The sequence below is a fragment of the Ranitomeya imitator genome, chromosome 4 (assembly GCF_032444005.1).
Source record: "Ranitomeya imitator isolate aRanImi1 chromosome 4, aRanImi1.pri, whole genome shotgun sequence".
Taxonomy (NCBI): Eukaryota; Metazoa; Chordata; class Amphibia; order Anura; family Dendrobatidae; genus Ranitomeya; species Ranitomeya imitator.
Window position 1 is genome coordinate 367,557,288 of NC_091285.1, and position 15,809 is coordinate 367,573,096.

Here is a 15,809-nt window from a genome sequence, read left to right on the forward strand (position 1 = left end):
TATATACTTATACATGGTTATTAGATCGCCCCTCAGTCGTCTTTTTTCTAGACTAAATAATCCTAATTTTGCTAATCTATCTGGGTATTGTAGTTCTCCCATCCCCTTTATTAATTTTGTTGCCCTCCTTTGTACTCTCTCTAGTTCCATTATATCCTTCCTGAGCACCGGTGCCCAAAACTGGACACAGTACTCCATGTGCGGTCTAACTAGGGATTTGTACAGAGGCAGTATAATGCTCTCATCATGTGTATCCAGACCTCTTTTAATGCACCCCATGATCCTGTTTGCCTTGGCAGCTGCTGCCTGGCACTGGCTGCTCCAGGTAAGTTTATCATTAACTAGGATCCCCAAGTCCTTCTCCCTGTCAGATTTACCCAGTGGTTTCCCATTCAGTGTGTAATGGTGACATTGATTCCTTCTTCCCATGTGTATAACCTTACATTTATCATTGTTAAACCTCATCTGCCACCTTTCAGCCCAGGTTTCCAACTTATCCAGATCCATCTGTAGCAGAATACTATCTTCTCTTGTATTAACTGCTTTACATAGTTTTGTATCATCTGCAAATATCGATATTTTACTGTGTAAACCTTCTACCAGATCATTAATGAATATGTTGAAGAGAACAGGTCCCAATACTGACCCCTGCGGTACCCCACTGGTCACAGCGACCCAGTTAGAGACTATACCATTTATAGCCACCCTCTGCTTTCTATCACTAAGCCAGTTACTAACCCATTTACACACAATTTCCCCAAGACCAAGCATTCTCATTTTGTGTACCAACCTCTTGTGCGGCACGGTATCAAACGCTTTGGAAAAATCGAGATATACCACGTCCAATGACTCACCGTGGTCCAGCCTATAGCTTACCTCTTCATAAAAACTGATTAGATTGGTTTGACAGGAGCGATTTCTCATAAACCCATGCTGATATGGAGTTAAACAGTTATTCTCATTGAGATAATCCAGAATAACATCCCTCAGAAACCCTTCAAATATTTTACCAACAATAGAGGTTAGACTTACTGGCCTATAATTTCCAGGTTCACTTTTAGAGCCCTTTTTGAATATTGGTACCACATTTGCTATGCGCCAATCCTGCGGAACAGACCCTGTCGCTATAGAGTCCCTAAAAATAAGAAATAATGGTTTATCTATTACATTACTTAGTTCTCTTAGTACTCGTGGGTGTATGCCATCCGGACCCGGAGATTTATCTATTTTAATCTTATTTAGCCGGTTTCGCACCTCTTCTTGGGTTAGATTGGTGACCCTTAATATAGGGTTTTCATTGTTTCTTGGGATTTCACCTAGCATTTCATTTTCCACCGTGAATACCGTGGAGAAGAAGGTGTTTAATATGTTAGCTTTTTCCTCGTCATCTACAACCATTCTTTCCTCACTATTTTTTAAGGGGCCTACATTTTCAGTTTTTATTCTTTTACTATTGATATAGTTGAAGAACAGTTTGGGATTAGTTTTACTCTCCTTAGCAATGTGCTTCTCTGTTTCCTTTTTGGCAGCTTTAATTAGTTTTTTAGATAAAGTATTTTTCTCCCTATAGTTTTTTAGAGCTTCAATGGTGCCATCCTGCTTTAGTAGTGCAAATGCTTTCTTTTTACTGTTAATTGCCTGTCTTACTTCTTTGTTTAGCCACATTGGGTTTTTCCTATTTCTAGTCCTTTTATTCCCACAAGGTATAAACCGCTTACACTGCCTATTTAGGATGTTCTTAAACATTTCCCATTTATTATCTGTATTCTTATTTCTGAGGATATTGTCCCAGTCTACCAGATTAAGGGCATCTCTAAGCTGGTCAAACTTTGCCTTCCTAAAGTTCAGTGTTTTTGTGACTCCCTGACAAGTCCCCCTAGTGAAAGACAGGTGAAACTGTACAATATTGTGGTCGCTATTTCCTAGATGCCCGACCACCTGCAGATTTGTTATTCTGTCAGGTCTATTAGATAGTATTAGGTCTAAAAGTGCTGCTCCTCTGGTTGGATTCTGCACCAATTGTGAAAGATAATTTTTCTTGGTTATTAGCAGAAACCTGTTGCCTTTATGGGTTTCACAGGTTTCTGTTTCCCAGTTAATATCCGGGTAGTTAAAGTCCCCCATAACCAGGACCTCATTATGGGTTGCAGCTTCATCTATCTGCTTTAGAAGTAGACTTTCCATGGTTTCTGTTATATTTGGGGGTTTGTAACAGACCCCAATGAGAATTTTACCATTTTTCCCTCCATGAATTTCCACCCATATGGACTCGACATCCTCATTTCCTTCGCTAATATCCTCCCTTAAAGTGGACTTTAGACAAGACTTTACATAGAGACAAACCCCTCCTCCTCTCCGATTTTTACGATCCTTTCTAAACAGACTGTAACCCTGTAAGTTAACTGCCCAGTCATAGCTTTCATCTAACCATGTCTCGGTTATTCCCACTATGTCAAAGTTACCTGTAGATATTTCTGCTTCTAGTTCTTCCATCTTGTTTGTCAGGCTTCTGGCGTTTGCGAGCATGCAGTTTAGAGGATTTTGTTTTGTTCCAATCTCCTCGCTGTGGATTGTTTTAGAAATGTTCTTACCTCCCTTCTGAGTATGTTTTCCTGGATCTTCTTTGTTCAAGTCTAATGTTTTTCTTCCCGTCCCCTCTTCTTCTAGTTTAACGCCCTCCTGATGAGTGTAGCGAGTCTTCTGGCGAATGTGTGTTTCCCAGGTTTGTTGAGGTGTAGTCCGTCTCTGGCGAGGAGTCCATCGTACAAGTAATTCACACCGTGGTCCAGGAATCCGAATCCTTGTTGTCTGCACCATCGTCTTAGCCAGTTGTTTGCATCAAGGATCCTGTTCCATCTCCTGGTGCCATGCCCGTCTACTGGAAGGATAGAAGAAAAAACTACCTGTGCATCCAGTTCCTTTACTTTCTTCCCCAACTCTTCAAAGTCTTTGCAGATTGTCGGTAGGTCCTTCCTTGCCGTGTCATTGGTGCCAACATGTATCAGAAGAAATGGGTGGACATCCTTGGAGTTGAAGAGCTTTGGTATCCTATCGGTCACATCCTTGATCATCGCACCTGGAAGGCAGCATACTTCTCTTGCAGTTATGTCCGGTCTGCAGATGGCTGCTTCTGTGCCTCTCAGTAGTGAGTCTCCCACCACCACCACTCTTCGTTGCTTCTTGGCTGTACTTTTTGCTGTCACTTGTTGCTGTGTGCCCTTTTCTTTTTTGCTTGCTGGTATTGCTTCATCCTTAGGTGTGCCATCTTCATCCTCTACAAAGATTTGATATCGGTTCTTCAGTTGTGTGGTTGGTGATTTCTCCATGGTCTTCTTGCTTCTTTTGGTCACATACTTCCACTCATCTGCTTTTGGAGGTTCTCTGACACTTTTTTCACCTTCTGTGAACAGTAGATATGCTTCTGTTCTGTCTAGAAAGTCTTCATTCTCTTTGATGAGTTTCAAAGTTGCTATTCTTTCTTCCAGACCCCGCACCTTTTCTTCTAAAAGGGCCACTAGTCTACACTTCTGACAGGTGAAATTGGATTCTTCTTCTGGTCGATCTGTGAACATGTAGCACATGCTGCAGCTCACCATGTAGGTTGTCACATCTGCCATGTTGCTCCTAGATCCTGCTGACTTGCTGTGTGTTTTCCTTCTTGTGTAATCTACTCAGCCAAGCTCTCTTGCAATAATGTCCTACAGGCAAAAATTCGCGCACCGTAAGGCGCGCGGTTTGGTGATTCTTTCCAAGCAGCTGGTCCCGGCTGTACCCAACGATCTTCTAGCTTAGGGAGACTCTTCGCTTTTCCCAGAAGGCACCTGGAATATGCAAATTAGCCTCCTCAAGCTTGAATCCCTGGTTTGGTGATTCTTTCCAAGCAGCTGGTCCCGGCTGTACCCAACGATCTTCTAGCTTAGGGAGACTCTTCGCTTTTCCCAGAAGGCACCTGGAATATGCAAATTAGCCTCCTCAAGCTTGAATCCCTGGTTTGGTGATTCTTTCCAAGCAGCTGGTCCCGGCTGTACCCAACGATCTTCTAGCTTAGGGAGACTCTTCGCTTTTCCCAGAAGGCACCTGGAATATGCAAATTAGCCTCCTCAAGCTTGAATCCCTGGTTTGGTGATTCTTTCCAAGCAGCTGGTCCCGGCTGTACCCAACGATCTTCTAGCTTAGGGAGACTCTTCGCTTTTCCCAGAAGGCACCTGGAATATGCAAATTAGCCTCCTCAAGCTTGAATCCCTGGTTTGGTGATTCTTTCCAAGCAGCTGGTCCCGGCTGTACCCAACGATCTTCTAGCTTAGGGAGACTCTTCGCTTTTCCCAGAAGGCACCTGGAATATGCAAATTAGCCTCCTCAAGCTTGAATCCCTGGTTTGGTGATTCTTTCCAAGCAGCTGGTCCCGGCTGTACCCAACGATCTTCTAGCTTAGGGAGACTCTTCGCTTTTCCCAGAAGGCACCTGGAATATGCAAATTAGCCTCCTGAAGCTTGAATCCCTGGTTTGGTGATTCTTTCCAAGCAGCTGGTCCCGGCTGTACCCAACGATCTTCTAGCTTAGGGAGACTCTTCGCTTTTCCCAGAAGGCACCTGGAATATGCAAATTAGCCTCCTCAAGCTTGAATCCCTGGTTTGGTGATTCTTTCCAAGCAGCTGGTCCCGGCTGTACCCAACGATCTTCTAGCTTAGGGAGACTCTTCGCTTTTCCCAGAAGGCACCTGGAATATGCAAATTAGCCTCCTCAAGCTTGAATCCCTGGTTTGGTGATTCTTTCCAAGCAGCTGGTCCCGGCTGTACCCAACGATCTTCTAGCTTAGGGAGACTCTTCGCTTTTCCCAGAAGGCACCTGGAATATGCAAATTAGCCTCCTCAAGCTTGAATCCCTGGTTTGGTGATTCTTTCCAAGCAGCTGGTCCCGGCTGTACCCAACGATCTTCTAGCTTAGGGAGACTCTTCGCTTTTCCCAGAAGGCACCTGGAATATGCAAACTAGCCTCCTCAAGCTTGAATCCCTGGTTTGGTGATTCTTTCCAAGCAGCTGGTCCCGGCTGTACCCAACGATCTTCTAGCTTAGGGAGACTCTTCGCTTTTCCCAGAAGGCACCTGGAATATGCAAATTAGCCTCCTCAAGCTTGAATCCCTGGTTTGGTGATTCTTTCCAAGCAGCTGGTCCCGGCTGTACCCAACGATCTTCTAGCTTAGGGAGACTCTTCGCTTTTCCCAGAAGGCACCTGGAATATGCAAATTAGCCTCCTCAAGCTTGAATCCCTGAAAAAAAATAATCCCTCACATGGCCAAATTGAGGGAAAAATAAAAATGTTATGGCTCTGGGAAGGAGGGGAGCGAAAAACGAAAACGCAAAAATTAAAAAAGCTGGGATCATGAAGGGGTTAAAAACCATTCTGTTAGTTGCTGCCCACTGCTCCAGTTTATTTTTTTTTTTTAATCCTCTCTCTTCTCTAGTATTAACTATCCCTCCTAGCTTTGTGTCATTAGCAAATTTAATCAGTGTACCCTTAATTCCTTCATCTAAATCATGTATAAAGATGTTGAACAATACAGGGCCCAGGACAGAACCCTGTCCATGTGGATTCTTTCCAATATTTTTTTACAACATACATTACAAGGTAAAAAAATTACCTTTTTAGACAAAAATTTTAACTTGTTAAGTACAGACTAGGTTCTCACCTCCTTTGGAGTATACAAAGTTATAGACTACTGAAGTATAAGTCTAACATGGTCTTAAAATGTACTTAATTAGATATGGGCCAGAAAAGTAAATGAGGACATATGTATGGGTAGCTGAATGCAATCATATATCAGCTGCTTACATTCAGTAGACCATTTCAGTAGGTGTGGTGTGAATGTAATGTTCCTGAGTTTTCTACAGGAAAATGTTGGCATAATAGTTGTAACTGATATAATCTCTATAGTAACAAATTTTCTCCTATTTTGCCAAATATCTTCTCCGGAATAATATATTTAGAGGCAATATAAGGCTGATACATTATGCCTGTCCCTCAAGCACAGAATAGGCTCTTGGGCCAAATATAGCTTTCACACTTTGCATATTGTATCTGTATTTAATGTTACAGTGCAGATAAAATGCTCTTTCTGTTTTTAAAATTTAAAGAAGCACTCCTCCCATCAAAATTGTTATTCTCTTAATATATTGCAGTCATCATATTATACAGCACTGTGTACCTACAATTGCTCATTTTGCCCTTCTACCCAGTTAATTCTTCCCTTTTTCCATTAGGTCTATGACATCACGTGATTGAAAACTGACTAGCTGAATCCTTCTGTCTATGTAAAAACAGGAAGTCAATTTTGCCTCTGAGTCATAAGTCAATGAAAAAATCCTTGTCAAGGGGGAGGTGGGAACAGCTTGCTTGAAGAGGCGAATAATACATGAAGGAAAACAGACTTCCTGTTGCTACATAGATCAAAGAGAATAATTAGCTGGATAGACAGGCAAAATGAGCAATTTTAAGTACACATTGATATATAATATGATGATTGCAATATATTAGGAGGATAACAACTTTGATGGGATAAGTTTATCATTATCACCTATCCAAAAGATAATTTAGAGCTAGTTTGGAGTCTGATAGAGGCCCGACTACAACTTCATTTATTTTCTATTTTGCTCAGCATTATCTGACTGCCCTATAGAGATTAAATGGAAAGATGGTCAAGCTTGCATACTGCCATTCCATTGTACCTGGAGTAAAAGGTACACGTTCTGCTGATCGGTGCAGGTCCCAATGGTCAGACCCCCACCAATCTCTAAGTTATCACCTATCCTTTGGATAGGTGATAAATTATACTCACCTGGCATCTCCTTTAAGGTGTTCATACTAAATGCTTTTTCTTTTTTTCTTCAGGAAAGTGTAAACAAGTCTCATAACTGCTGATATGACAGAAACCTGAGAGAAAATTCCCAGCAGATAAATGTTAATAGAAGAAATGAAGAAAAAAAAGAAAAAATAAGCTACTCCACCATAACATTTATAGTCTCAAAATATCAAAATGAAAATATATCAACCATACACAAGTCAATATATGTTCAAGATATACACTGTGTGCAGAATTATTAGGCAAGTTGTATTTTAGAGAATTAGTTTTATTATTGATTAACAACTATGTTCTCAATCAACCCCAAAGACTCATAAATATCAAAGCTTAATATTTTTGGAAGTTGGAGTGGTTTTTTTTAGATTTGGCTATCTTAGGAGATATCTGTTTGTGCAGGTACCTATTACTGTGCAGAATTATTAGGCAACTTAATAAAAACCAAATATATTCCCATCTCACATGTTTATTTTCACCAGGTAAACCAATATCACTGTACAAAATTTAGAAATAAACATTTCTGACATGCAAAAACAAAACCCCCAAAAATTAGTGACCAATATAGCCACCTTTCTTTATGATGACACTCAGCAGCCTTTCATCCATAGATTCTGTCAGTTGCATGATCTGTTGACGATCAACATTGCGTGCAGCAGCCACCACAGCCTCCCAGACACTGTTCCGAGAGGTGTACTGTTTTCCATCCCTGTAGATCTCACATTTTATGAGGAACCACAGGTTCCCTATAGGGTTCAGATCAGGTGAACAAGTGGTCCATGTCATTATTTTTTCTTCTTTGAGACCTTTACTGGCCAGCCACGCTGTGGAGTAGTTGGAGGCATGTGATGGAGAATTGTCCTGCATGAAAATCATGTTTTTCTTGAACGATACCGACTTCTTCCTGTACCACTGCTTGAAGAAGTTGTCTTTCAGAAGCGCTGTAGGTCTGGGAGTTGAGCTTCACTCCATCCTCAACTCGAAAAGGTTCCACAAATTCATCTTTGATAATACCAGCCCATACCAGTACCCCACCTCCACCTTGCTGGCGTCTGAGTCGGAGTGGGTCTCTCTGCCCTTTACTGATCCAGCCTCTGGCCCATCAAAAGTCACTTTCATTTCAACAGTCCATAAAACCTTTGAAAAGTCAGTCTTAAGATATTTCTTGGCCCAGTCTTGACGTTTTATCTTATGTTTCTTGTTCAAAGGTGGTCGCTTACCTTGGCCATGTCCCTGAGTATCGCACACCTTGTGATTTTTGTTACTCCAGTAATGTTGCAGCTCTGAAATATGGCACAACTGATGGCAAATGGCATCTTGGCAGCTTCACGCTTGATTTTCCTCAATTCATGGGCGGTTATTTTGCGCCTTTTTTGCCCAACACGCTTTTTGCGACTCTGTTGGCTATTTGCCATGAAACGCTTGATTGTTCAGTGAACACGCTTCAAAAGTTTGGCAAATTCAAGACTGCTGCATCCCTCTGCAAGACATCTCACAATTTTGGACTTTTCAGAGCCCATCAAATCTTTCTTCTGACCCATTTTGCCAAAGGAAAGGAAGTTGCCTAATAATTAAGCACACCTCATATAGGGTTTTGATGTCATTAGACAACACCCCTCCTCATTACAGAGATGCACATCACCTGATTTACTTAATTGGTAGTTGGCTCTCAAGCCTGAGCAGCTTGGAGTAGGACAACATGTATAAAAAGTATCATGTGATCAAAATACAACTTGCCCAATAATTCTGCACACAGTGTATATTTATATATGGTCTAGTGAATAAAAGGGACAAGTATGATAACTGTGTATTATATTGCAATGTGTTGTTTTGTAGCTGTACTAAGAATATAAAGAGAAAAAAAAGAGAAAAAAAACCAACCAGCACTCCCAATGTGAACACATGCAAGCTGCATCATATAGATATAAAGAAACACAGCAGCACATGTATATGAATCTAGGCCATGTGAAAACACAGACAAATATTCGATATGAATCATACTACTGAAAAATATTTTTTCATAAAAAAAAATTTTCAAAAATTTTTTTTTCATAAAACTTACAGTTATAGATAAAATGAAGATTCTTAGCGCATAAATTGGCCAATTCATGTGTGCCCATCAACCACGGCAAGGTGATCTCCCTCTGATGGGTCCTAACTCTACTGTACATGCCACTCTTGGGCCACCAGCCTACAACTTAGGACAAACATGTCACTCTGGGCTAAACCTACAATTTATGGGCAAGTAGAGATGATTACCGCCACCTGCAAGGTCAATGGGAGGAGTGCAAGATCAGTCTGGATGCAGCCACATCCATACACTAAACAAAGAGAAAAAAAACCAACCAGCACTCCCAATGTGAACACATGCAAGCTGCAAGCTGCATCATATAGATATAAAGAAACACAGCAGCACATGTATATGAATCTAGGCCATGTGAAAACACAGACAAATATTCAATATGAATCATACTACTGAAAAATATTTTTTCATAAAAAAATTTTTTCAAAAATTTTTTTTTCATAAAACTTACAGTTATAGATAAAATGAAGATTCTTAGCGCATAAATTGGCCAATTCATGTGTGCCCATCAACCACGGCAAGGTGATCTCCCTCTGATGGGTCCTAACTCTACTGTACATGCCACTCTTGGGCCACCAGCCTACAACTTAGGACAAACATGTCACTCTGGGCTAAACCTACAATTTATGGGCAAGTAGAGATGATTACCGCCACCTGCAAGGTCAATGGGAGGAGTGCAAGATCAGTCTGGATGCAGCCACATCCATACACTAAACAAAGAGAAAAAAAACCAACCAGCACTCCCAATGTGAACACATGCAAGCTGCAAGCTGCATCATATAGATATAAAGAAACACAGCAGCACATGTATATGAATCTAGGCCATGTGAAAACACAGACAAATATTCGATATGAATCATACTACTGAAAAATATTTTATCATAAAAAAAATTTTTCAAAAAAATTTTTTTCATAAAACTTACAGGTGGCGGTAATCATCTCTACTTGCCCATAAATTGTAGGTTTAGCCCAGAGTGACATGTTTGTCCTAAGTTGTAGGCTGGTGGCCCAAGAGTGGCATGTACAGTAGTTAGGACCCATCAGAGGGAGATCACCTTGCCGTGGTTGATGGGCACACATGAATTGGCCAATTTATGCGCTAAGAATCTTCATTTTATCTATAACTGTAAGTTTTATGAAAAAAAATGTTTTGAAAAATTTTTTTTATGAAAAAATATTTTTCAGTAGTATGATTCATATCGAATATTTGTCTGTGTTTTCACATGGCCTAGATTCATATACATGTGCTGCTGTGTTTCTTTATATCTGTACTAAGAATATAGCTATGAATAATACAAATATTATATTTGTACATCATGTTTGAAATGTCTTTTAGTGCATTATGCAATACGGCTGTATGTTAACATCAAGACATTTTACAATTTAGATTAAAATGTAATGTGTTTGTATACTTTATAACAGATATTGAGATATACTTTGTGCATATCATGTAATATATATAATACATTCTTTATATTTATCAACTTGAGTGATTATATTCATTTATCGGCTTATTTTTTAAAAGGAATCTGTTACCTACTTTTTCGTATATAAACCGCGGCCAACGCCATTAGGGGCTTATCTACAGCATTCGGTATATTCGCCTCTCACTCATCTCCCTCCGCCTTCTTCAGACTGTGCGGCATCAGCTGATCCCTAATTGCCGTGGCATGCGCTTAGTGAGAGGCAAAGATATGCACTGCCCATGCCCATGAATCCCAGCCCCGCAGTGGGAATAAATCAGAAGACACTGCGGGGCAGGATCTCGGGCAGCGCGGCCGCACAGGCGCAGTCAGCCTGACATCAAATGATGTCAGAAGTCAGGCAGCGCTAACTGCGCATGGCCAAGGGATAACATAACAGCGCAGGCTCCGGGACAGATTCAAACAACGCTGAGGAGGTGGCGCCGATGCCAAGGGGGTATGAATGACGGCTGTGCTGCATCTGATTAGGAAGGAAAGTCCTGCCTCTGGGGCGGTTTAACGGTATGAGGGGGCACATTTTTTAAGTGTTTAGTTCAGCGTGTGCAAGGAGCATAACTAAAAGAGCCACCTTGTCCAAATGCAGCATTAGTGCTGCACAAGGTGGCTTTTTTACTTACAAACGCCTGGGGGGTGACAGGTTTAATATCTGTAGTAGTGTGAGTATGGACGGAGCAGGAGACATTGCCGAATACACAGCAGGGGAGCAGCTGACTTACTGAACCCCAATAACATGGCAGAAAGTGTTGACTGTGCAGATGGCACTTCGGAGCAGCAACTGGCAGTGTTGGAGCCCAGGGTCAATGCTAGAAACAGAGTGTAGGCTGAGTTCTACACTCAAAGCAGTTTAATATCTGTTGTAGTGTGAGAGTGGATGGAGCAGGAGAAATTGCGAGATACACAGCAGGGAAGCAGCTTACATTACTGAACCCCAATATCACGGCAGCAAGTGATGACTGTGCAGACGGCACTTCTGAGCAGCAACTGGCGGTGTTGCAGCCCAGGGTCAATGCTAGAAACAGAGTGTAGGCTGAGGTCTACACTCGAGGCAGTTTAATATCTGTTGTAGTGTGAGAGTGGACGGAGCTGGAGAAATTGCCGGATACACAACAGGGGAGCAGCTGATGTTACAGAACCCCAATAACACGGCAGCAAGTGTTGACTGTGCAGACAGCACTTTTGAGCAGCAACTGGCGGTGTTGCAGCCCAGGGTCAATGCTAGAAACAGAGTGTAGGCTGAGGCCTACACTCGAGGCAGTTTAATATCTGTTGTAGTGTGAGAGTGGATGGAGCAGGAGAAATTGCCGGATACACAGCAGGGGATCAGATGACGTTACTAAACCCCAATAACATGGCAGCAAGTATTGACTGTGCAGACAGCACTTCTGAGCAGCAACTGGCGGTGTTGGAGCCCAGGGATTACAGTTCAGGTGGTAGAAGCATGAACACAACAGGAGACCTGGATACTGTTGCCAACCAATTATTTAAACTGGAAGAGGAGTGGCAAATTCCTGCGAGATCCAGGCCTTGTACATTTTCAGATTAGATATGTCACAGTACACCCAGAATTCAGAGATCCACTATATCATAGACCAATATAAAAACAATAATAAAAAAATATAGACCACCAGGGTGCGCTGTGCAAACCAGGAGTGAAGATCACTGCAGAAGAAAGACTAAAACTAAAGCAATACACCACAAAGACTAAACCAGAAACTATATAAGCATTGGAATAATTTAAAATATGCCTTTATTAATGGAAGTGGCAATGATTACATAATATTAAAATTAAAATTGCATTAATACATAAATTGCGCAAACGCAGGATAATAAAATGTATAGTATATAATTCCCAGCAGAATCCCCACCACTACAAGATACCAGGATTGTTTTGTTTATGCTGTGCATATCAATCTGTGCATATTATAAAAAATAGTGCAAAAATATGATTGCAAAAAAGTGACTAAGTGCAATACACATAAAAAAATATATAATTTAGGTGTATAAAGATAATTAAATATGAGCTAATTATATAAAGTGCCAGAGTGAAAAGACCTGTCAACAGGTTTGACCAGTGTGTGAGCACATGCTGAAGATATATATATATATATATATATATATATATATATATATATATATATGGTGTAAGACAGCACAGCAATATAGTTTCATATACCTGGGGGGGTAAGCTGGATCCCGTACCTGCGCACACCCGACGCGCATTTCGGAAGCAATTGTCCTTCGTCAGGGGGTCTTCAGGACACAAAAAAGGTTCTCACACAGCGGTTGCTAGAGTAGCCTGGGTAAAGCACAATGAAGCAAATCGCTATCTGAAACTGTCCCTTAGTCAGAACAGCAGCGTCCTGTCCCTAACTGAATTCACAGCAGAGTGAACCCAAAATGGCGGCGGCTTTTATAGTGCATCATGACATCATTTCAGCAGCCAATCACAGCCATGCCAGTAGCTACATGCCTAACATGCATAACAGGATGTGCCCACACTTCTTAGGATTCCTCATTGTCTGAATTAAATCAAACTGGCTCATAGCATTATGGGAACTTCTGATTCCGGTATCCGATATTGCAAAAGTATCAGAACTCAGTATCGGAATTCCGATACCGCGAATATTGGCCGATACCTCATATTTGCAGTATCAGAATGCTCAACACTACTTACCTACTGAAAATAATTCTTTTTTGTGTACCTCATATTAGCTAAACACATGAACACTAAACTACATACACAAGGCACTAATTATATATCTCACAGACATCTACTGTATCTATAATCTATTCTCTGTATTTGCACATCTAACAGCTAAACAGCTGTCATTTCTCTTCTGCATTTCATTCCAGTATGTGTCACACGAATGGTGCACGCAGATGACACACAGACACGAATAATGCCGGTACTGTTATTTCCAGTTTCTGAAACATGAGGACATGTGAATGAGACGTTACAGCATTAAAAAACTAGAAAAAAAACTAGAAATAAAAAAAACATAAAAATGAGAAAATTAATAAATGCCTTTGACCAATATCCTTTGTAACTCTCAATGTAGCTGAAAGTTATAATACATATAGTATATAAGTAAATATACATTTATATAACATATGGCACACCCACAAAGATTTCTTGAAACATGACATATTTAGAATTTTGCTAACCAAGCTATCTGTATAGTGTTTTTCGCCATTGTACAAATGTTGTCATTAAAATGTTAAAGATGTTCTCCAGGAAAATATAAAGTTAAAGAAAGAAAATGTTATTATATATACATTTTTAACTACCGTAATTACCAAATTGTGTATCTTTTATCTACAGAGCTAATCAGTATAGAATTAAAATTGTTACACAGACAGAAACCTGTCCTCTTTCACACGTCCAGATAATTCCGGTACCGGAGAAATCGGTACCGGAGTTATCTGTGTCCGTGTGCTCACGTAGCACATCAGTGTGGCACATGTGCGGCAGCCGTGTGCCGCCCGTGTGCCGACTGAGGACCATATGGACCGTGCAGGAGACAGCGCTACAGTTAAGCGCTGTCCCCTGCTTTTGGTGCTGAAGCCGGCATTCATTCCTTCTCCCCAGCAGCGTTCGCTGGAGAGAAGGAATGAAAAATCAAGCTTTTTTTTTTTCCTTAAAAATAAAGTTTGTGGGTCACCTCCCGCCTCCCATCCCCTGTGCGCCTGCCCGCTTGCCGAGAAATACTCAACCAGCTCCTGCAATGTATGCTCTCAGCGCCGGCAGCAGGTCCTGTGTGAGCGGTCATGTGGTACCGCTCATTACAGTGATGAATATGCGCTCACACAGGACCTACTGCCGGCGCTGAGAGCATACATTGCAGGAGCTGGGTGAGTATTTCTCAGCAAGCAGGCGGAAGCACAGGGGATGGGAGGCGGGAGGTGACCCACAAACTTTATTATTAAGAAAAAAAAAAAGCTTGATTTTTCATTCCTTCTCTCCAGCGAACGCTGCTGGGGAGAAGGAATGAATGCCGGCTTCAGCACTACACGCAGGGGGACAGCGCTTACTGTAGTGCTGTCTCTCCTGCGGGCGGTACGTGCACACGGAAGAGAGTGCACACTGTTCTCCGTGTGCACGTGTGCGGGACGTATTGCGGTAAGGACCCAGCAGTAACATTGACTTTAAGGGGGAGCACTGTTCACATACATGCAAATATTACATTACCTGCATTCACACATTTATGTAGTAAATTGAGTCACGTGTTGAATAAATGATGAGATGCTGCCTTTGCCTGTACATAGTAAATCAAGTATACTGTGCCAACTCCTCCTTATGTTAGAGGGTAAGAGATCAACTCAACTCATGCATTGGGACCCACTGGGGAATACACCTCTTCTCCTGTGGCCCAGTCCGAACCTAAACTCGTCTGTAAGTACACTTTGGAGCGCGTTCACTAATTCAAATACCATTGTAGAATCTTAATGTAGTATCTACTTTATTTCGTCACACATTGTATTTGGTGTTATAGAGAAAAATAGGTAAAAAAAAACAGATAACCAGATCTTTTCTTGAATATACATCATAATTACTATACTGTAGGAGGTGAAACATGCACAAGGGGTGGGGGTACATAATAATGTTATTTAAAAGGAAGAATAACCACATAATTGCTTAAAACCGTAATCAAATCCAACAGGGAAGCAAAAAAACCCCTCCTTCTTTCTAAATCTCGTTTGCGGCAAACAAAGGTGCAAGAACGAAATGTGCCACACTACTGCACACTAGCTGTTATTTCTGGTCTGTTTCTAGAGCATAATTTTCAATAAGGCTCTGTTTCTTTCCTGTTGTTATGCGCAGTTGGAGTGTGTGTTAACTTTTTTTTTTTTTACAACTAGATCAACAGGAAAAAAAACATTCCATTAGTAAAAGAGATAGGAAAAGCTGAAGTTAATACGGCTGCATACTGTATATGTTTTAGTACTAGGAAAAATACAGATACAATTTTTACAGTATTGTTCTCATGTTCATTGCTTTCTTTACAATCAAATTCCAATTCTACTTTTGTGAACACATTTTGTATTTACATTGAAAAGCTCACTATACTAATGCTAAAAACACTTTATAGCTATAACCACAGTATCAGGTAATTTGTTGACTTGCGATTTTTTTTTCTTATGTTGTACTGTGTTACTTAAACACCCACTCTCTGTTTCATTGTTCAACATGTTCCATATTGACCACAGAGCTTGGTGGTTATAATTCTAGAAAGCATTGAGCTTGGTGGTTGCAGAGTAAGAGGGACAGACTTTTTCCCTGTAAAACTAGACAGTTCCCGTTCATGTCAGACTAATCTGATCAATTTCTATGAAGAGGTAAGTTCCAGACTGGACCAAGGGAACCCAGTGGATGTAGTGTATATGGACTTTT

At 41.0% G+C, this 15,809-nt stretch overlaps 1 protein-coding gene across 1 annotated transcript in view; it reads left to right on the forward strand.

The window, feature by feature from the left end:
• CD36 (CD36 molecule (CD36 blood group)) overlaps positions 1–7,037 on the forward strand; it is an 85,211-nt gene extending 78,174 nt beyond the window's left edge. The window contains exon 13 of the mRNA XM_069765147.1: positions 6,886–7,037. Within this exon, the coding sequence (XP_069621248.1) occupies positions 6,886–6,895 (10 nt within the window). The 3' untranslated portion in view covers positions 6,896–7,037. The remainder of the gene's footprint in view (positions 1–6,885) is intronic.
• Positions 7,038–15,809: the final 8,772 nt, after the last annotated feature.